This window comes from Megalobrama amblycephala, linkage group LG1 (genome assembly GCF_018812025.1).
Source record: "Megalobrama amblycephala isolate DHTTF-2021 linkage group LG1, ASM1881202v1, whole genome shotgun sequence".
In the NCBI taxonomy this organism is placed as follows: domain Eukaryota; kingdom Metazoa; phylum Chordata; class Actinopteri; order Cypriniformes; family Xenocyprididae; genus Megalobrama; species Megalobrama amblycephala.
Window position 1 is genome coordinate 71,425,031 of NC_063044.1, and position 23,732 is coordinate 71,448,762.

Here is a 23,732-nt window from a genome sequence, read left to right on the forward strand (position 1 = left end):
AGGTGACTTGACTTGACTTGACTTGACATTGGGCTGCCCATGTTAGTAGCAAAGAGAAGCTAATAGAGCAATAGATCTAAATGATTTACCAAAAATAAAAAATCCCAACCCACATGACATCTACTGAAGGGATTACCATCCTTCCGTGTACACCCTCTCTTCCACTTAGACTGCAGTCACACTTTTACCAGTAAGGAACAATATTTGCCCCTAAATTGATTTTCCAATGCATATTTTTACCTTTATGAATATAACTTTATAAAATAAATAATGTTTATATAAAAATGTCCAATAGAGAAATTATGCAATGATAAAGTAAAACTTTTAAATATTAAACTTAAACCTTTTATGAGTGAGTCATCGAGTCATTCATTCTGTAACGAAGCAAGTGGCTGTGAATGAATAACTGAATCATTGACTCTCACGATTCGCTAAAAGCCGCAGAATTGTTTGCAAAACACAGACATGCGTTGTAGTTCCCATTCAGTTCGGTCACGTTCGATGTACGTCGGACAGACCGACGAATAGAAATCTCGTTAGAAAGGCCAATCTACTTCGAGTGTAACTAAAATGAGCCAATGCACATTGGCATGCAATCATATGCATCAGCTGCTCGCCTCGCAGCGCAGGTATTTAATGAGCAGCAGGTGCGTTGCATCTTCAGTTTTTTACTTCGGAGCCGAACGGTGTTTGTTCCTGTTCTCTGCAAGCAAGGGTCTGATAGAAGACGAGTCAAGCTTTTTGGTTGAACTTCTCATTTTTTCCGAGTGCGGGCAAACAGCACAGCAGCGGGGTTGAAGTCCTCTCTTTATTTTCTGTTTTTTGTTTCGTTTGCCATTATTGAGCAAATAGCTGTTTTGACAGCGTCAGAAGGCTGTTCTCACAGCCGGTACGGTGCGCTTTGAGCGCTGAAAGCCATTTTTACGGCTGGTAAGAGTGAGCACCTTCAAAGAGAGAGAGCGAGCACACGGCAGGCTGCACACAATCCCTGTCTGTGTTGCGGCGGCCGTTCCCCTGTGTGCTTCAGCACTTTTAAAAGAGTAAAGTCCCTAAAAGAGCTTACACAAGTAGAGCTTGTGTCTTTTTAAAGATGACATTCTATTTGTGTGTTTCTGGATCATGTCTGGGCACGTGCTGAAACGATGCTCGTGGGTTCATGTTTTCGTATGAGAAGCTTTCATTTCCGGGAAGCTTGAAGTCCCCTCTGTTGTTGGCCAGCTGCCGCTTGTGTGTAAAAGCACAGCCGCGGGTCTGCCACGACACTCTGGGAGACCGTGGAGATCAGCGAGAGCAAACCTCTCGCTCCTCTGCGTGTCGTGTGCCATCGAGCTGTCGGGCTGCAGCGCGGGTTGTCACGGCAACCCAGCGCTCGCTTGCTGCTCTAGATGCGCAGTCTCCTTGCCTAGTCTCCATTGTAGCGCCCTCTCTGGTGCACCAGAAGAGGTCTACTTTGGTGAAATGGCTTGGGTGACTTGAGGTTGAGGGGTTCCTTCGGGGCCCCTCCCTCTAGCGCATTGCAAGCTGTGCAGTTTCTGGATTGGATTGCTGGTTCCTTCTCATAGGGGAACCTAGCATGAGGGTCAGATGTCGATTGCAGCATCAGAGAGAGTGCTGTTATGCTCTGGAAATGAGGGTGACGCTGCCCACTGTAATGGTGTGTGTTTATGCTGACTCAGACTCAGAGTTTACAGCCATGCTTTCCCGGGTGTTCCTGATGTGCATGGAAAACTTGGCAGTATGGAACTGTATTGGTGCCATATATATGGAATGCCAAAAGTGCCAAAATCTGCATAAAGTTTTTTCCTTTCTCGCTACCCTCTTGGGTGGGGTGGCTGTGCACAGACCACACCCACCCTGCATATGAGGCCAAGGCACTAGAGCCCTGCGCGGGACTGTTTTCTTCATCCCGCTCCCGCCCACGCCCGCCGAATTTCTGACCATTACCGCCCGCTCCCGCAATGTATGTGTTACACTCCCGCCCGCTCCCGCAATATGTATGTCCACTCCCGCCCGCACCCGCAAAACTCTGAGAATTTATTCTCGCACAATAATAGAGATGCATTGATTTTGTGTCTTCTCCCGTCCCGCAGGAAAAAAAAACCACGTATTTGTATTGATATTATTAAAGAGATTCATGGGGTTGTTTGTTTCGTTTCCCTGGCCTGCATGTAAAAAAAAAAAAAAGACAAAACACAATACATTCAAATATAATTTTGTTTTTATCAAAAACTTTGCACATAAAAATAGACTGCTTTGCAAAAAAAAATATACATAATATGATAAACTAGGCTACATGAAAAACAGCAGTTTTACAATTATTATCCAAATGTCGCAGGTATTCTGTTTGAAAAATACAAATAAGAATAAAAACATTCAAACTTAGGCAGCCTGCTCAATAACACTGGCATCATCACGCCTCTTGACCTAATTAACAAATGGCAACGAGGGGCTGTGCTCAAAAAACAACACTAATAAATAACATAAAATAAACAACGTTAACGAATGAATTTAACAAATGAATCACTTTGCAATATTGCTGTGGAGGAAGAGAATGTTGCTGATCGACTGCGGTCCCAATCCCGTGAATGCCCTCTCTGACGGTGCACTAGATCATGCGAGAATGCTCAAAATAAAACGCACGAATTTTAAGAATTGTTTCCAAGTGTCTGACTTGTCTTGCTTTGCTTTTGTCATTAAAGAGCCGCTTTAATTTTCCTCTCAACTTCATTTGTTGACCGTTTCTATTACTCGCCAAATTCCACCATTCCCCGCGGGTCTCCCGCAAAGTTTTCTGACCGCCCACTCCCGCCCGCAGCAAAGGTAAAACCGCCCGCTCCCGCGAGATTTGCGTTGGGTCCCGCGGGAGCCCAAACCCAATGCAGCCCTCTACAAGGCACTCTTTATGCATGAGGATAGTTCTGAGCCAAGGTTGAGCTTGCGCTTGTTGACTAACCGTGATCAAAGTCACGGCACAGGCCCTCGGCCAGACGATGTCCACCTCAGTAGTCCAGAAGCACCCCCTGGCTTACCTTGCAGAGGTGCGAGAGGTTGTCAAGCTAAAAACGCTTTCTCGACACTCCCATCTCACAAGGTGGCCTTTTTGGTGACACTGTTGGGGACTGAGCCCAGCAGTTCTCCTCAGTTAGAGGCGGACCAGGGAGCTTCCCCCGACAAACCATTGAGTTCCTTGTGAATCGGAGCCTCCACCAAGCTACCGTTCAAAATGCTCACGCAGAAGCACATTTTCGAGTGCATCCATCCCCAAGATTGGTTTGCAGCGATTGACCTGAAGGACGCATACTTACATGTCTCGACTCTTCCGTGACACAGGCCATTCCTGCTGTTTGCGTTCAAAGGTCCAGCATATCAGTACAGAGTTCTACTCTTCGGGCTGGCCCTGTCTCCCCGTCTTCACGAAAGTCATGGAGGGACTTCAGGTCAACTGGGAAAAGAGCAAACTCTCCCCTGTGCAGAGGATCTCTTTTCTCAGTATGGAGTTGGATTTGGTCGAACAGATAGCATGCCTCGCAGAGGAACGTGTTCAGTCAGTGTTGAACTGCTTGAATACAGTCAAAGGCAGGACAGCGGTCCCACTGAAATTCTTTCAGAAGCTCCTGGGGCATATGGCAGCCGCAGCGGCAGTAACCCCACTCCGTTTACTTCATATGAGGTCGCTTCAACACTGGCTTCACGGCCGAGTCCCGAAATGGGCGTGGCAACGAGGCACTTTCCGGGTGGCAATCACTCCGGAATGCCGCCAAGCCTTCAGCCCGTGGTCGAACCCCTTGTTTCTTCAGGCAGGAGTGCCCCTAGAGCAGGTGTCCTGGCATGCTGTGGTATTGACAGATGCCTCCGCCACCGGCTGGGGTGCCACGTACAAAAGGCATGCAGTTTCCGGGGTGTGGACGGGCCCCCAACTGCATTGGCACATCAACTGCCTCGAGTTGCTAGCTGTACGCCTTGCTCTGAGCCGTCTCAAAGGGCCGTTATGGGGCAAGCACGTGCTGGTCCGCACGGACAACACTGCGACCGTTGCATACATCAATCGCCAAGGTGGTCTGCGCTCCCATCGCATGTTGCAACTCGCCCGCCATCTCCTCCTCTGGAGTCAGAAGCATTTGAGGTCACTTCGTGCCATTCATGTCCCCGGTGTACTCAACCGTGTGGCCGACGAGCTATCACGAGCTGCGCTGCCGGGAGAGTGGCGACTCCACCCCCAGGTGGTCCTGCTGATTTGGAGAGAGTTCAGAGAGGCTCAGGTAGACCTGTTTGCCTCACCAGAAATCTCCCATTGCCAGTTGTTTTACTCCCTGTCCGAGGGAACACTCGGGACAGATGCACTGGCGCACAGCTGGCCCCGGGGCCCTCGCAAATATGCGTTTCCCCCAGTGAGCCTACTTGCACAGACCTTGTGCAAAGTCAGGGAGGACGAGGAGCAGGTCCAGTTAGTTGTGCCCTATTGGCCCAACCGGACCTGGTTCCCGGAACTCTCACTCCTCGTGACAGCCCCTCCCTGGCCTATTCCTCTGAGGAAGGACCTTCTTTCTCAGAGACAGGGACACTTTGGCACCCGGTCCAGGCCTCTGGAAACTCCTTTGGTCCCTGGACAGGACCGGAGGCTAGGTGACTTCCAGGTACTTAACACCATCACTTGGGCTACAAGACTGCTTACACCTTGAAGCGTTCATCGAGTGGGCTCTTCTCGCCGAGAAGACCCCCGAAGATGCTTGGCTTTCCTTCTTGACAAGGGTTGGATTAGGCTGTCCCCCTCCCCCCAAAGTCCATGCTTGCTGCTATTTCTGCACTGACCACATAATGGCACGTTGGCATCACTTGGCCTTAGGGGGGCAAGACAGTTAAATCCTCCTCGACCCCCCTCCATACCCTCTTGGGACCTTGCTCTGGTGCTAAGAGCACTCCAGAATGCTCCCTTTGAGCCCTTGCAGTCAGCAGACTTAAAGATTCTGTCTATGAAGACTTTGCTGCTGGTTGCATTGGCCTCCATCAAGAGGGTAGGGGACCTGCAGGCATTTTCGGTCAACGAATCGTGCCTTGAGTTCGGGCCGGGTGATGGCCACGTGGTACTAAGACCCCAGCCTGGCTATGTGCCCAAGGTTCCTACCACTCCCTTCAGGGACCAGGTAGTGAGCCTGCAAGCGCTGTCCCCGGAGGAGGCAGACCAAGCCCTGGCTTTGCTCTGTCCAGTTCGCGCTTTGTGACTGTACATAGACAGAACCCAAAGCTTCAGGACCTCAGACCAGCTCTTTGTCTGTTACGGAGGTCAGCAGAAGGGAAAGGCTGTCTCCAAGCAGATGAGGGCCCTCTGGATAGTGGATGCCATCACCCTGGCTTACCAAGCTCAGGGCGTGCCCTGCCTGCTCAGGTTGCATGCGCACTCCACGAGAGGTGTCGCATCCTCCTGGGCGCTGGCTCGTGGCGCCTCGCTGACAGACATTTGTAGAGCTGCAGGCTGGGCGACACCTTCGCTAGATTTTATAGCCTTCGTGTTGAGCCGGTCTCCTCCCATGTTCTCACCTCAGGTCAGAGGAATGGAGAGGCCCCAGATTAGTGTACGCTTGATGTGCTTACATGCACTTTTGCACCAGAGAGTCCCTACAAGGCTGACCCTGTTGAGTCCTCCGATCTCCCTTCGGCAGCCAATGTGGCAGAGCGTCTGGCGCCAGGCCTATACTCCGTTGCATCCTTGAGAACCGGGTTTAGGCTGGGTACCATATGTGTGACCCTACAGGGATCCCATATGTCTAGTTCCATGGTTGCTCCTAGACGAAGCCTGTGTCTTTACCTCTGGGAGAACCCACCCCTCGTCAGGTTGGAGTCACCCCAGTTCCTCCATATGCAGTACAGCCCCACAAGGTTAGTCCATAAATATTCTCCACATAACTCCTTCAGGGAAGGATGTGGCTTCCGCAGCGTTCCTTTCCCAGCGGAAGGGTACGCTTTCCCAGTGTTATCCAATAGTCTCACTGAGAAGGTTTTGGGGAACAGCAGTGATCGACACTCTCTGTGTTAGCCCTCAGGCAAGAGGGTTCAGGTGGCTTACAACAGAGCGCTGAAAGGGGGCAGCTCCTGTGGCGCTTTGGTAGGGATTCCTATTCGTTGGTCTGTCCAACGTACGTTGAACGTGACCGACTGAATGGGAACGTCTCGGTTACAAAGGTAATCTGCGCTGTGAGGCGAGCAGCTGATGCATATGATTGCATGCCAATGTGCATTGGCTCGTTTTAGTTACACTCAAAGTTGACAAAAACTTCAGGGAAAGAGTGTTACCTTTGTAACCGAGACGTTCTGCTGTGCTTTTTGTTAGAACTATTATTTCATTGCAAAATAGAGTAAATACTGACAGTACTGTGTTCAAAATATAGGTTTTGTTTTTTGACCTGTTGGATAATAATGTCACGTTTGCAGTCATGTGAATATTTGGGAACAATTGCATTCTTGTTCGTTATCATCATTAATGTTAAATACAAGAACTCACACAAGGTATGTTTCTGAATCGAAGAAAGTTTGAGTCTTAAATCGAAATTAATCCACTATCTGTGTCTATATTTATTCTTCATGCGATTAAGTGCTAAATCCCCACTTTTACAAAGGTGCATTGTCGATAACGACAGTAGCCTAATTTAGCGCGATTTAAGGCAACAGACTGCATGCAATCTATCATATGCATGCTGCTTGTGTGGATACAGTCATTTTTGACTGCAAATGATGAGGTAATTTGATTAAATATACTGGATTTACGACATTTTGGCAGTTAGAAATACATTCTCGAATTTTATTTTACTTTAAGGTAGAATTAAATAAACCACTTAGCATTTTGTTCACGTACCCCCTTTTGTCACCTCACGTACCCCAGTTTGGGAACCACTGTACTAAAGACATGAAGGAGGGTGCAGCCCAGGCCTTGTTTAGCAGTATATGAGCTATAAACACCCTTAAAGTGCCCCTATTATGCTATTTTAAAGGTTCCACTTTTTAAGGTCTCCTACAAAAGCTTTACATGCTTCCAATGTCAAAAAAACCCTTTAATTTTCTCACAAAATACATTGCAGCATCACCACTTTTCTCTGTGTCTAAATGGCTCGATCAAATATACAGTTTCTCTAAACCCATCATTTCAAAGAGCCTACTTCATATATGATAACTACTGTGCTCACTCACCAAATCTGACACTGCCGCTTTATATATAACACAATTCCCCATGAATTATGTTACCACATGGTTCATCGGTCTGTTGGGACTGATTGCTTCTCACCTCAACCAAACCACCCAAGAGTTTAATTTCAGTCAAGTAGAGGCCTCATTCAGGCAATCTCAGAGCGATTGCTTTGACGTGGATCTGAGCATGAGTGCCATGTTCACATATGCCTAAACGAACCAGGTTCTAAAATAATTGTCCCAAACGAGCCAGGTGTGAAAACGCTATTCTTTAAAATGCTCAATTGGTTCAATGTTGTGTCAATTTGAGCCTACTCAGCAGTGTTGCCAGATTGGAAATGTCCAATTATCATACCAGAAGCTCAAAATTATCGTATTTGGAACAAAATTATCGTACACGCCTTTTTTTTTTATAGGTAAATGAACTAAATTAATAACTATTGATTTTTACAATGGAAAGAATCAATACTGAACTAACTTAAGCTGGACAATCACACTATTTTAGCAGCTGTACAGCCAATGTTCCCTCTATCTCTGTAAAGCTATACTTTGACACAATCTGCATTGTAAAAAGAGCTGTATAAATAAAGGTGACATGACAAATCAAACGTACAGAATACAGCTATTTATCTATAGACCAACAACTTTTTGACATGAACTGCAAATTACCACAATACATAAATAATTAGGTGTCCCTTAGTGAGAAACAACTGACCTAAGCGCCGCGGCAAGAAGGCTAACTTGAGCTCGTGAGAGAGAGTCATTCTCCACGATTATTGGCCGAGAAGACATAACATGAGATGAGATGGAAGACGTGCCTAACAAAGTTCACATTCTCCTTACAATCACGACATAGTGGATCCACCTGGGATCCACACAGCTAGATCAATGAACCGATTATAATGACCATCATTTTAAGTGACACAAAATACTGAAATTATCATACATTATGGGATTTTTTTTCATTATTGATCGTACATCGTACAGAGGTCAAAATTATCATACAAATACGATAATTATCGTACTTCTGGCAACACTGCTACTCAGGCCCATTCTGTTGTGATTGGTCTACTGCTTACAGCGTGCGTCAGAACCAAAATGCCTATTACCATATCTGAATTTCAGCTCTGGATAATCTTCAGCACTTGAAGTGAAGATCATAGGCTGGAATTATGTACATTTGTTACAAACCTACATATGTCTGTAACAGGAAGTGAAACTGCAATTACTGACGATTCGTTTTGGCAGTTCAGAATCAATTCCTTCTTTTAGGAGACAGTAACTTTATTTTTCATACACTTTGATCTTCAACTTTGCTAGTTATTTTTCACGCTGCATGAAAGGTAATATTTGAAAAAGCATAGGGACACTTTAAATTTTATATTTATAAAATTATTAGTTGCATTTTTTTCAAAGCTATAAGTTTTGAATTGGTGCATCTCTAGCATGCTACACACAACCATGACCTGTAGTCCATATAACACATATTATATATAAAAACATATACTATACTATATTGTATATAAACTATATAAACATGATGGTTATTGTAGTTACAGACTAAATGCATTTACTTGTCTCGCTTGCAGACAGGAAAAGATTCAGTATCCGTTCAGTATCCAACTGTAGTAAAAGTAGAAACCAACAATTCAAACCTGTATTTTGTATACGAATAGATGGATGCATCTAGTGTCTGGATCTATAAATAGGACAGCACCTCCAAACTTGTAACTTGATCGCATATTTGTGTGCATCTGCATGGGAACTTACGGCAGCACCAGCGTGTTCTCCTGAGGTGAACCGTACTGCTCATCATGCAGAATAGAGAGTTTACGTAGAGTTTCAACAAAAGCATTAGGTTCTGGAGCCAGAACTGCAAATATAGAAGAAAAGTCTGTAAAAAGTTATGAACAAATGCACCAAATTCATACACACACTGTACAAACAATTGGATTTTCATGTTTGCTTGCTTCAAGTTTCTTTGACCAGAATTCAGCATCAGCTATGAAGCCAAAAAGACCATCTTGAATATTTGATACTGCATATACTATTCTAATATTGTATCATTTTGCACATTTTGATTTTTGAACCACATTCATTTTTTACAGGTAGAATAAAAAAAATATTGTATCTAGTGTAATTTTATATCATTTATGCTGGAAGTTCAATGAAAAAAATGGCTTACATATAAAATAACTATGTGTAGACCTGTCACGATTGTGCAGTTTAAATTTCAATCACATTTTGCAAAAGATTATAAAAAACTATACACAAAGTACAAAGATAGTCAAAGGTCTTCCTTCAGACAAAATGAAGGCTTTTTTGTGGGGTAATGCATTACAAGTAACTCAAGTTACGTCAGATGACTTTTTTAAACTATCTAATAAAGTAACACACTTCTTTTACATTTACGACAAAATATGTTATGACAAAATACTTTTTTCAAATAAGCTACTTTGTTTTCCATTTATTGACTGACGGCTCTCGTGTTGAGAGGTGTTGTGTGCACTATATAAACATGATGTTACTGTAGTTACAGATTAAATGTGAGCATGCATTTAGTCGTCTGACTTGCTCATAGAAATTAATTTGTATTTCTGCTGTGTAGTTCTGTCCTTGAACTCAGATAAACTACATTTTTATTAAAGCTGGAAGTTTTTGTGTTTTGATCATGCAAGTTCTTTTTTTATAAGTGTTTGTTTTAGAGAAGATACTTTTTAAAGATCAAGATTAGTTTTTGTAAGTCAATTCAAGTAATATTGTGCTGGAAATGACACTAAAGCCCAGTGTCGGATTTCTCGCAAAACACCAACAACTGTGTACAGAAGGCAAATATTTGTCTATTCGTATAATTTGCTAATTAAGTCATAAAACAAGATCAGCATCCTAAATGGTATATCATGTTACATCATGGCATACATGCACAGATAAATTGGAAATAGGTGAAATCTAGAAAGGAGCATCATTAATATACAGATTGTTTTTGGAACATGAGATCAGCAAATAAATAATCCTACACTATAAATATATAATAACATATTTGTGTTATAATTCATAAATCATATGTATATATGTGCCACCTGTAGGCAGGTGTGTGAGCACTGCTGATAATGTTTACCGTTATTATGATACGTCATTCCAATGGTTCCACCAGTGTTTATGACCAGGACCCTCGCCTCACTCTGATCTGCGCCATTCTGTCCAGATTTCTACAACCGAAACACATGAAAAACACAGGCTGACTTAACCTGCTATAAGAAAGAGCTTGACCCACTCAGACGGAGCCAAGTAACTTCCATTCTGCCATATCAGACTCACTTGTGACTACCCAAAAACCAAACCATGTGATAACGTGATAATATGTCATGGCCACAAGATAAATATTAATGGGATCATCATATTAACTCGTGGCCACAATATAATTTTTTCGAGGTAACAACATTCTTATGTCATGGCCACGCGATGTAAAGTCGTGGCCTTGAGATCCTATGTTGAGGAAACAACATAAATTTTTCATGATTTATCATGATTCAGATCACGTGTCAAACTGTCAACGGCTGAAATCATTTGGCACTCCGAACCGCTGATTCGACACACTGATTCATTTGTGCCCCGATGCTTCCTGAAGCAGTGTTTTGAAATCGGCCATCACTAAATAAGTCGTTGTTTAGTTTTTTTTGGTGCTCCAAAAATATTCTTGTCGCTTTATAATATTAATAATGAACCACTGTACTCACATGAACCGATTTAAATATGTTTTTAGTACATTAATGGATCTTGAGAGAGGAAGTGTCCATTGCTCCCTATGGAGGCCTCATGGATTTCAACTAAAATATCTTAATTTGTGTTCTGAAGATTAACAAAGGTCTTACGTGTGTAGAACGGCATGAGGGTAAGTAATAAATGACAGAATTTTCATTTTTGTGTGAACTAACCCTTTAAGCTTTACAAATACTTTGTTTCGAATCAGTGGTTTGGAGCATGTATCAAACGGCCAAAGTCACATCCTCCAACAGTGAACCATTGAAATTTCGAATGCTTATGACGTTTGGCAGATTGATCCACACTCCGAACCACCAAAACAAAAGATTCGTAAAGCTTTGAAGCTTCATGAAGCAGTGTTTTGAAATCGCCATCACTAAATATTGTTGAATAAAGTCATTATTTTGCTTTTTGGCACACAAAAAGTATTCTTGTTGCTTTATAACATTATGGTTGAACCACTGTAGTCACATGAACTGTTTTAACTGTCTTTAGTAGCTTTCTGGACATGTGAAAGTGTTAATGATCTTGCTCTCAATGGAGGCTTCACTGAGTCGTCGGATTTCGACAAAAATATCTTAATTTGTGTTCTGAAGTCTTACAGGTGTGGAACAACATGACGGTGAGTAATTAATGACAGAATTTTGATTTTTGGGTGAACTAAAACCTTTAACACCAGGGAATTTACTGTGATAGGGTCCTCACACTGGTGGCACTGCCACCTGGTAGCTCTAGGAAAACAGAGCACGGAGGGCAATATGCATTTAATTATTGGAGGACTACCTCAAAGTCATTTGTATTTTCCTGCTGCCAGTTGGTGGCGCTATAACTGTTTGAGCATGTGTAAACTTTTTATGCATTGAGTTGCTGCCTGATTAGCTGATGATATACTTATATTAATGAACAGGTCACCTAATGAAATGGCTATTGAGTGTATATGGAACATTTTATTTATTTTTAGTGTGATGTAAAACATCCCTGCTGTAGACAACACATATGTACCATTTACCTTGTGTTCATCATCCGCCTGATTTTCTCTTCCTGAGGTATTTGTTTTAGGACTGTGGTCTGTGCTGTTCTTGTCTTTAGTGGTTTTAACTTGTGATGTGACAGGAACTGAAGTTTGCTCCATATTAAATCTTTCTTCATTATCTTCACTATCACATGCTCTTTCTTTCTCCTTCTTCTTCTTCTTCTTCTTCTTCTTCTTGTTCTGCCAGAAGCAAAACCTGGACATCATGTTGATTTGGATCTGCTGTTATTTCACTGGAGAGAAAAGTAAATTTGTTAACTTTTCTAAGCCTTTATTTATAATGCATCATAAGAGGCCGTTCACATATCGTATCTAAAAAAAACGTGGAAAGCACGACCGCTCTGCTTTTCCTCATTTTCCACAAGCACTTGCGCTCCCGTGGCATCTGTAGTTGCTAAGCAACCATGAACTGCGCTCTCCACAATGACAGAAGTATCACAAAAAGATTAATTGATTTCTTTCCCTTGCATTAGCTTTACTACTAAATATATTTTTTGGAGATGAGATATAAAAACCACAATGTACAGCTATGATCGGCTGAACTTTCGATGTTTTTGTCATGATCATGAGTTGGAGTGCCCCATTTAGCCACCAGAGGGCACTCCAACATGGACTCTTTATTCACTGTTTTGGACTTCATTTCCCATACTCACCTCCTGGACTCGTTATCCCATGTCATTGCACCCAGCTGTTTTGTGTTTGCTCATTAGTTCTGTCTATTAAGTCCAAAACAGTGAATAAAGAGTCCATGTTGGAGTGCCCTCTGGTGGCTAAATGGGGCACTCCAACTCATGATCATGACAGTTTTGTTACGGAAAGGCCGAAGCTGATCGGTTGGTTCTTGTCACATGATCTGCGGTGCGCTTGCGGCATTCTGAAAAGTTGAGGTGTTTTCATCTCGATGCGCCTGGAAAATGCACCACATGCACGTTGCAACCCCGTCGCTTCCATTATAAGCACCTGCTGCAGGGCTACATTTGAAATAACTGACTTGCGCGTGGAAAAGACGCAATATGTAAATGACCCCTAAGGGAATAATAATTCATAATACATTAAGAGCTGTACAGTATCATAGTACATCTTATGTTTGGTCTTTTACTACTTAAAATAAAGTGACAAATACAAAATGTCTTCTAAATGACAGTGACGTCTAAAAAGCTTTATAATGTGGTCATAATATTTAGAAGTGGTCTTTGTCAGCTTTCAGTAAAGTAACAAAAGATAAGTCTTCTTTTAGATAAGATATCAAGTGTTTATAAGACATTTCCTCTAAGGTTAAATCAAAGTTGTGTGGAAAAGAACAAAGAAACAAAACATTCACAATGCAATGAATTGTTTATTCGATAAACATATGTATATAATACATATGTAATAGTAATACTGAAAAAAGTATGTATATTTAATATGTAGCTTAATATATATATATATATAAATATATATATACAAAAAGAAGCTAGAAATCAGAATCTCATTTTAACAAACCTTTTCAATTGATATTTAGAAGTGTTATAACACAAGTGTGTGTGCAGCTGTTATTTTTTATTAATGTCAAGCTTATTGGTTATTTTTGTTCTTGTCCTGAAAATGATAAGAAAAGACACATTTGAATATACAATATAAACATTTATATACAATTTAAGGTGCACAAAAAATGTGTTATTTAACAGTCTAAGCACAATCATGAAAGTTGTATTTTCTAATGTCATGTCAGGTGGCCAAGAATGCATGAGGGTGGTTCCTGACAAGCCAGTATTCCCATTCAATGACACTGAGGTGCTCTTTCAAAAGTTTAGTTGTCCTGTTGCCACAGTGGTGCCATATATCCTTTTTTTGTGTCTTCCTTGTGCATTCTAAATGTTGCGTTGTATACGTTGTATATACGTTTGTTTTTAAGGCATTATGTGTGTACTATATTGCATTAAGAATAGTCTTAGTATGCATTATAAATTCACTCAAAAAAACATGTAGGCCTCTATGTCTTAAAGGTGCCCAAGAATGCTTTTTCACAAGATGTAATATAAGTCTAAGGTGTCTCCTGAATGTGTCTGTGAAGTTTCACCTCAAAATACCCCATATATTTTTTTTTATTAATTTTTTGGGGCATCATTAACAATGCACTGATTTACACTCGGCGCCGCCCCCCGCGTGCTCCCTGCCACATGAGCTGTCGACTATATTACAGCGCATTTACAAAGTTCACACAGCTAATATAACCCTCAAATGGATCTTTACAAGATGTTCGTCATGCATGCTGTATGCATTCTTCGAATTATGTGAGTAAAGTATTTATTTGGATGTTAAAGTTTTATTCTGAGTGAATTTGAGGCTGTCCTCTGTGGCTAATGGCTAATGCTACACTGTTGGAGAGATTTATAAAGAATGAAGTTGTGTTTATGCATTATACAGACTGCAAGTGTTTAAAAAACGAAAATAGCGACGGCTCTTATCTCCGTGAATACAGTAAGAAACGATGGTAACTTTAACCTCATTTAACAGTACATTAGCAACATGCTAACGAAACATTTAGAAAGACAATTTACAAATATCAGTAAAAATATCATGCTATCATGGATTATGTCAGTTATTATTGCTCCATCTGCCATTTTTCGCTGTTGTTCTTGTTTACCTAGTCTGATGATTCGGCTGTGTGCAGCTCCAGACGTTAACTGGCTGCCCTTGTGTAATGCCTTTCATAATGTTGGGAACATGGGCTGGCATTATGCAAATATTGGGGCGTACTCCCCGACTGTTACGTAACAGTCGGAGTTATGTTGAGATTCGCCTGTTCTTCGGAGGTCTTTTAAACAAATGAGATTTATATAAGAAGGAGGAAACAATGGGTTTGAGACTCACTGTATGTCTTTTCCATGTACTGAACTCTTGTTATTTAACTATGCCAAGGTAAATTCAATTTTTGAATCTAGGGCACCTTTAATTTAATATTTATGTATTTGGATTTGCATAGATACATTTTCATCCATTTGGATAAATTAATAACTGGATGTGATTCATATTTTTGTCATACATTATTGAAACAGGTCAGATTTATGTAATTGTATAAATAAACTGAATGTGATTCATGTTTGTCAGTCATACATACATGAAACCGATAAGATTTATATAATAGTACACAGCAAAATATCTATGAAAAATTGGTGAGCCAGCCAGGAGAGACTGACAAGACAACTCACCAACTTTTAAGATGAGATTAAGTGCTCCCAAAAGAGAGTTTTCAGCTGTCTTTTGAATATTGGCAGGGATTCTGCATTCCGGATGGAGGCAGGAAGATCATTCCACTAGCAAGGGACAGTGAATGAGAATGTCCTGGAGAGTGATTTAGTGCCTCTTTGTGATGGTACCACAAGCCTTCGCGCATTTAGCAATCGCAGGCTTCTGGTAGGGATGTAGACTTGTAAGAGTGAGTGGAAGTAGGAGGGTGCTGAGCTTGTGGTAGATCTGTATGCAAGCATCAACGCCTTGAATTTGATGCAAGCAGCAAGCGGTTGAGAGTGCAGAGAGATGAAGAGTGACGTGACGTGGGCTCTTTTGGGCTCATTAAAGACAAGATGTGCTGCAGCATTCTGAATCATTTGTAGAGGTTTGTTTACATATGATGGAAGTCCAGCCAGAAGAGCACTGCAGTAATCAAGCCTAGAAATAACCAGGGCCTGGACCAGAAGTTGTGTTGCATGTTCTGTTTGAAAAGGCCTGATATTCCTAATGTTGTGTAGTGCAAATCCTTGATCGTGCTGTAGAGTTGGATTGGCAGAGAAGAAAAGAAGCTCAGTCTTTTCCTGGTTGAGCTGCAGGTGATGTTCCTTCATCCATGCCAAGTTGTCCACCAGAAAGCTTGAGATTCGTGCAGCTACTGTGGGATCATCTGGATGAAATGAAAGGAAGAGCTGCGTGTCATCAGCATAGCAATGGTAGGAGAAACCATGTGCCTGAATGATGGGGCCCAGGGATGTAGTATATATGGAGGAGGGATCCAAAAATTAAACCCTGAGAAACCCCCGTGAACAGTTGATGAGCTTTGGATACCTCCCCTCTCCAGGCAACCCTGAAAGACCTTCCTGTGAGATAGGATTCAAACCAGAGAAGTGGAGTACCTATGATGCCTATTGATGAGGGGGTGGACAGAAGGATCTGATGATTCACAGTATCAAAGACAGCAGACAGATCTAACAGGATGAGAACTGATGATTTGGAATCAGCCTTCACAATCCGCAGGGATTCAGTGACCGATAGTAATGCAGTCTAAGTTGAATGACCACTCTTGAAGCCTGATTGTTTGGCGTCCAGTTGGTTATTCTGTGACAGGAAAGATGGCACCTGGTTGATGATGACGCCTGGTTGAACACAACCCGTTCAAGTGTTTTTGCTATGAATGGTAGGAGAGAGACAGGTCTGTAACTGTCTACAAGTGACGTGTTTAATGTGAGTTTTTTCAGCAGAGCCTTCTTGGTAATATGGTAAGGAAAATGCCTGTGTGGAGAGATGTTGATCATGTGTGTGAGTGCTGGTAGAAGTGTGGGAGAGATGGCTTGTAGAAGGTGTGAGAGGATGGGATCTAGAGGGCAGATGGTGGGATGACTGGAGAGGAGAAGTTTGGATACTTCTGCCTCAGTGAGGAGATAGAAGATTTGTGGCTGTGGATGTGGAAGGTCTGAGTTCCCGTGTATGTGGAACTGAGAACTGACTGCTGATGTTTGTTGTTTTGTCAGTGAAGAAATTAGCAAAATCATCAGCAGTTAAAGAGGTGGTGGGTGGTGGTGGAGGGGAACATAGGAGAGAGTTGAATGTTTTGAAAAGTGATTTGGAATCAGCCTTCAAAAAATCAAAAGTGATTTGGAATATGTGTGTTAGAAGTGTGTTTGAAGTGCTGTTGATCTTGTTTTGGAAATATGTAGATTTAGCGGCATGAACCTCATCAGAAAAGGATGAGAGCACAGACTGATACTTAACTAGGTCAGATTGGTCTTTGGAATTGCACCCTTTTCTCTCTGTTGCCCTGAGTTTGGTCCGGTGTTGATGAAGAACATCATTTAACCAGTGATTAGAGGGAGTGGCACATGCTGGCCTGGATGACAGAGGACAAACATTGTCAAGAGAAGAAGCTATAGTAGAACATAAAGTGTCTGTTTACATCCAGAGATGAGAATTATGTGGGTGAGGAAAGGGAGGATGATACAGCAGAGGAAAGATGAGCAGGAGAAAGAGAGCACAGGTTATGTCTGAAGGTAACTGGTAGAGGGGTTGGTAGTGCACAAGTACTCATTGGTCTTGCTGTGGATCCTACGTCTACCGTGTTCAGAGCTGGGTAGATTACTTATGAATTGTAATCAGTTACATGACAAAATTTGTAATCAGTAATATAATCTCTTAGAGTAAACATTTTGGTAATGTCATCTTGTTACTTTTGAATTACATTTAGATTACTTTTGTGATAACCCTTATTTGATGTCACATATATTGTAGGATAATCTTGTACTATTTTAACAGAAAAATATATTCCAAATAATATATTCTATTCACCAACAAGAGCCTCAACAGATTCTTTTAAAACTGCTATGTATGGACAGTTAATACTTCAAAATACTAACACTAAAGTACCTGTTAGTATTTGCTGATAGTAAGACTGAATAAAATCAATATCACTGCTAAATCAAATATTTAATCTATATTTCAATTATTATTATTATGATTATTATGATTATTATTATTATTATTATTATTATATTATTTACTATATATTTAATATATATTTCATTTATATTTAACTATATTTCATATACAAACCCGATTCCAAAAAAGTTGGGTCACTGAACAAATTGTGAATATGCAGTTTCAAATTTCAATATTTATTCAGAATACAACATAGATGACATATCAAATGTTTAAACTGAGAAAATGTATCATTTTAAGGGAAAAATAAGTTGATTTTAAATTTCATGGCATCAACACATCTCAAAAAAGTTGGGACAAGGCCATGTTTACCACTGTGTGGCATCCCCTCTTCTTTTTATAACAGTCTGCAAACGTCTGGGGACTGAGGAGACAAGTTGCTCAAGTTTAGGAATAGGAATGTTGTCCCATTATTGTCTAATACAGGCTTCTAGTTACTCAACTGTCTTAGGTTTTCTTTGTCGCATCTTCCTCTTTATGATGCACCAGATGTTTTCTATGGGTGAAAGATCTGGACTGCAGGCTGCCCATTTCAGTACCCGGATCCTTCTTCTACGCAGCCATGATGTTGTAATTGATGCAGTATGTGGTCTGGCATTGTCATGTTGGAAAATGCAAGGTCTTTCCTGAAAGAGACGGCATCTGGATGGGAGCATATGTTGTTCTAGAACTTGGATATACCTTTCAGCATTGATGGTGCCTTTCCAGATGTTTAAGCTGCTCATGCCACACACACTCATTCAACCCCATACCATCAGAGATGCAGGATTCTGAACTGAGCGCTGATAACAACTTGGGTTGTCCTTGTCCTCTTTAGTCCGGATGACATGGCGTCCCAGTTTTCCAAAAAAGAACTTCAAATTTTGATTCATCTGACCACAGAACAGTTTTCCACTTTGCCACAGTCCATTTTAAATGAGCCTTGGCCCAGAGAAAACACCTGCGCTTCTGGATCATGTTTAGATATGGCTTCTTTTTTGACCTATAGAGTTTTAGCCGGCAACGGCGAATGGCACGGTGGATTGTGTTCACCGACAATGTTTTCTGAAAGTATTCCTGAGCCCATGTTGTGATTTCCATTACAGTAGCATTCCTGTATGTGATGCAGTGCCGTCTAAGGACCCGAAGATCACGGGCATCCAGTATGGTTTTCTGGCCTTGACCCTTACGCACAGAGATTGTTCCAGATTCTCTGAATCTTTGGATGATATTATGCACTGTAGATGATGATAACTTCAAACTCTTTCAAATTAATGTTTATTATTTTATCAAGACTTGGTAACACTTTAGAATATTGATCCTTCATTAATGAATAACTACACAGGAACAAATGAGTAATGCATTATTAAGACTCTAGTAACTACTATTAACTAACAATAAACTCTGATTGAATGAATTAGTAAGTAATAGTGCTCAGTTGAATGTGGTAGTTCACTATTAACTAATCAGTAACTACTGTTTTTTCATTCCTCCCAGAGAACTACTAAGAACTACTATATACAGGTTCATAATTAACATGAATGATGAATAATGTATAATTAATTCTAAAGTAAAGGTCTTGGTAACACACTAGTAATGACCTGAAGTATTACCTAAATACTTGAAGAAGGAATTACTAATTATTTGGATCAGTATTCTAAAGTGAAAAACATGATAACTCTCTAGTAACTACTGAAGTCTTTGTAAACTTCATGTTTTTGTATGTTTTTGTACAGTAATTCCTTCTGATATATTTGGTAACACTTAAGTAATTACTAGTGGGTTACCTATGATCTTCACTTTAGAATACTGATCCAAATAAGAAGTAGTTACTTTGGAGTTTTATAGTAACTCTTGAGTTATTACTATCCAATACTTTACAAAAACCTTTTTTTTTTTGTTGTTTACAAAGACTTCAGTAGTTACTAGAGAGTTATCATGTTTTTCACTTAAGAATACTGATCCAAATAATTAGCAATTCCTTCTTAAGTATTTAGTAACACTTCAGTCATTACTAGTGGGTTACCATGACCTTTACTTTAGTATTAATTATACATTATGCATTATTCACATTAATTATGAACCTAGTAGTTCTTAGTAAGTTCTCTGGGAGGAATGAAAAAACAGTAGTTACTGATTAGCTAATAGTGAACTACCTACCTTCAACTGAGCACTATTACTTACTAATTCATTCATCAGAGTTTATTGTTAGTTAATAGTAGTTACTAGAGTCTTAATAATGCATTACTCATTTGTTCCTGTGTAGTTATTCATTAATGAAGGATCAGTATTCTAAACTGTTACCCAAGACTTTTCTCAGGCAGTGGATGATTCAGATGAATGTGAGGAGTGCTGGTCTGGCCTTGGTCTCTGTCTCAATCCCTCAAAGTCTTGGTCTTGCCTTGGTCTGGACACACTCTCATCTTGGCGCCTTAGGAGGTCTTGACTGTATCACTAGCTGTTCCAGTCAGAGTCTTGGGCTTTCATTGAAACTATATGAAGTTTAATGCCAAATGTTTTATCAGTGTTATACATCAGGTGAAATGTTAAGGAATTAAATGTGTAAGATCCAGTCTTCACTAGACCTGACATATCAGATTTTGGTCTGGTAGCCTATTCAACACCATGTCAACAGCTTGCCATGTTAACTCTATTACAAAAGACATGCAGACAGACAAATAACAGAAAGCAAAATGAAAAAAATGTAATAAAAAGATTTTATTGAATGATCTTAGGTTAATTTTATCTGACCAGATTACTCTTTGTCTGACCAGCATAAATTCTACAGCTGTTATCGTATAATGTGACATTGCCAAAATAAAAAAGAACTGTGAAGTTGAGATGAGAATACAGCACACAACATAAATAGGTCTACATAAACATAAGTAAACAAAAAGTAACAGTAAAATATATTGAAAAGTAATTAGTAAATGAATATTGAATATTTTAAGAAATTAGTACATAAGGAAAAATAATGCATATAAAAAAAGAAAGAAACAACATGAAGGAAGATGTTTGTGGCTGCCATCCAGATGTCACGCCAAAGGTGTTTAAATGCTGAAAATGCAGGAAAAACAATTAGTGTGTATTAATTTAACACCTAATTATGTTGCACAAATGTCACCCTTAAGCATCAGGTGCTCGTGAATATTGGTCTGTTCACTATTGAAAGAAAAAATACAGGACAGGTGGCACTGGAAACACTGTATCCTACAGCCACAGTCTTACATCGGTCTTTCCCTGTAAAAGTGTTCGCAAGCTGATGACGTAACGCCACTGCAGAGACACGCCCGTGCTCCTCGAGTCATCTAACATCGCTCTATCCCTTTAAACCATATTTTCAATCTGAGGATGTAATGCCACTGCAGAGACACGCCCGTGCTCCTCAAGTCATGCGCTCAATATGACTGGTCGACTGTTATGCTCAAATGTCATTTGATTAAAGAGTTCAACAGGACAGTCTCAAAAACCAGAGCCATTCACAGACATACACATGACGATTTACCAATGCCGATCAGACAATCAATCAATTCGTAGAGACACTGGATGTAGAAACATTCAGAAATGTGCAAGCATACTGTGTTTGTTTATTTGTAAATTGTGTTTTGCTTATGTGAATCCTATTTTTTAATGCATGTTTGGATATGCATTTGCAAATCGTGCATCGCGAATATGAATTAGCTTAATATTATACATAATAGTCTACACGGATGATAGGTTCTGTTTTCTGATGTATTCCACAGAACGTCTGATTTGACCGTCCTGTAGAGAGAGCTGTTGCGGCACAACAAAAAACGCAACCAGTGCAGACATAGTGCAGTTTAGGGATGCACTGATAGGATATTTTTTTGGGGCCGATAGCGATATCGATTTTAACAATCCAATTTTAACAATCAATTTTAACAAACCAATATTGTCCGATTTCGATACCAATATTTGTCATTTGCTCTGTTATTTTTGTCATTAACATTGGTCATTAAAATGGATAATGTTTTGATCGTGTATCAGCGAAGTAAAAACAAACAAACAAACAAAAAAAACATGCATTAAAGGATTAGTTCACTTTCATATTAAAATTTGCTGATAATTTACTCAACGCCATGTCATCCCAGATGTTCATGTCTTTCTTTCTTCAGTCAAAAAGAAATGAAGGTTTTTGATGAAAACATTCCAGGATTATTCTCCTTATAGTGGACTTCACTGGCCTCCAAACGGTTGAATGTCCAAATTACAGTTTCAGAGCAGCTTCGAAGGGCTTTAAACGATACCAGACGAGGAATAAGGGTCTTATCAAGAGAAACCATTGGTCATTTTCTAAAAAAAAAAAATTAAAATGTTATACGTTTTAACCATAAATGCTCACCTTGAACTAGCTTTGAACTAGTTTGAACTAAAGTTTGAACTAAATTGTCATATACAATATGCAAGTATATAACAATTAGTTCAAACTTTGACCTGTGGAGGGCAGTAATACACTTAGCAGTGTCTACACTGCTGGAATTCTAATAGAGAAGAAGATGGAGAAGATAGCTAGTTAATGATGATCATTTATGGTTAAAACGTATATAATTTAAAAATTTTTTTAGAAAATGAGCATTGGTTTCTCTAGATAAGACCTTTATTCGTCGTCTGGGATTGCGTAAAACACTTTGAAGCTGCACTGAAACAAATTTTGACCTTCATCCGTTTGGGCTCCATTGAAGTCCACTATATGGTGTATAATCCTGGAATGTTTTCATCAAAAACCTTAATTTCTTTTTGACTGATGAACGAAAGACATGAACATCTTGAATGACATGGGGGTGAGTAAATTATCAGGAAAATTTTAATTTGAAAATGAACTAATCCTTTAAGTTATACCCCTGTAGCTAGTTTATTGCTGCATCATAAATCCAACAGAACAAATTTAGCTTACAAATGAAATAATAATAGGATTAATCTTGGATTATGCAACAGACATCATACAGCTCAGTGCCTTAATTTACCCATTGGTTTGTTATATCAGTCTTTTCATGCTATAGCCAATATACCGATGGTTGTAAATTGATCAAAAACCGGCCCATAAATATTGACGACTGATGGATCGGTGCATCTCTCGGTGAGGAAAAGCATAGTGACATCACTATACTACTAACGCTGCATTCACACAGGGCGTCGGCGTGAATGCTTGACAGAGGGCGTGTCTGAAACTTGAGCTTACGTGACTGTCACAGTACAACAGCCAATCACATTATTTTCCAGTGTTGTATGAATGCAACTGGCCTTCAACTGCTCTAGGGTGTTTGCATAAGGCAATCTGATTGGCTGCGTTGGTGCTTGAAAAGTTGAGAAATCTTTAACTTCTGCTGCAAGCAAAGTGAGTGAAGCGATGCAACGGAACCCACAATTCAGTTCGGCAATGCATGACGTCACCCATTCAAAGTAAATGAGAAGCGTTAATGCCGATGCCCCGTGTGAATGCAGTGTTATGTTTACGTTTGTTGCTCAGCTAAACAACATTTTCAACCAATTAAAAAAATAAAAGGGAATAAAAGCATTTACATTTAGAAACTTAAATACAGTACATTGATTTGGCTATGCAATTTCTGTCTCTGTGAGATTTAAACACATTTTACACCCGACAGAAGACGCAACTCAAATGAGCCGTTTGCTTTAGTAGGCTATATTAGATATGTGAAGATTTCAATTCTTCTTTGGACAAGCACGTTCTTCTTTTGACTCTCCTGCAGTTTTACTTCCACTCCAGTTTGCGGATACATGGTCAGTCAACTCATCTGCTGATCTGCGAAGTGGCAACCGAGTTAATATCTGCAGAAGGATTGATTATAAGTGATGCTCCTTCATACGCAAATCCAGAAATTGCTCATGCATCAAAATGCGAGCTCATGTTTAGGGTGGCAGCTCTCTTTGACTTCCATCAGTCCCACTGGATGCTTTTGCTATGAATGCCAACTGTGTGTCATGTCTTTTCTAAGCCTGTCAATATGCACCAAGAGTAACCAGGAACATAAGAACCAAGAACATAAAATAAATGCTATATTCAAATAATTAAAAATGAAAAATAATTACAATTAGTAAAAGTGTAATACATAACAGT

General features: G+C 40.3%; 1 protein-coding gene across 1 annotated transcript in view; it reads right to left on the reverse strand.

Moving 5' to 3' along the window:
- The window catches only part of LOC125248671 (60 kDa lysophospholipase-like), a 62,964-nt gene that overhangs the window by 39,045 nt on the left and 187 nt on the right, over positions 1 to 23,732 (reverse strand). The window contains exons 2-4 of the mRNA XM_048160781.1: positions 11,948 to 12,204; positions 10,295 to 10,385; positions 8,947 to 9,049 (exon numbers count right to left, since the gene is read on the reverse strand). Coding sequence (XP_048016738.1) covers positions 8,947 to 9,049; positions 10,295 to 10,385; positions 11,948 to 12,178 — 425 coding nt within the window. The 5' untranslated portion in view covers positions 12,179 to 12,204. The remainder of the gene's footprint in view (positions 1 to 8,946; positions 9,050 to 10,294; positions 10,386 to 11,947; positions 12,205 to 23,732) is intronic.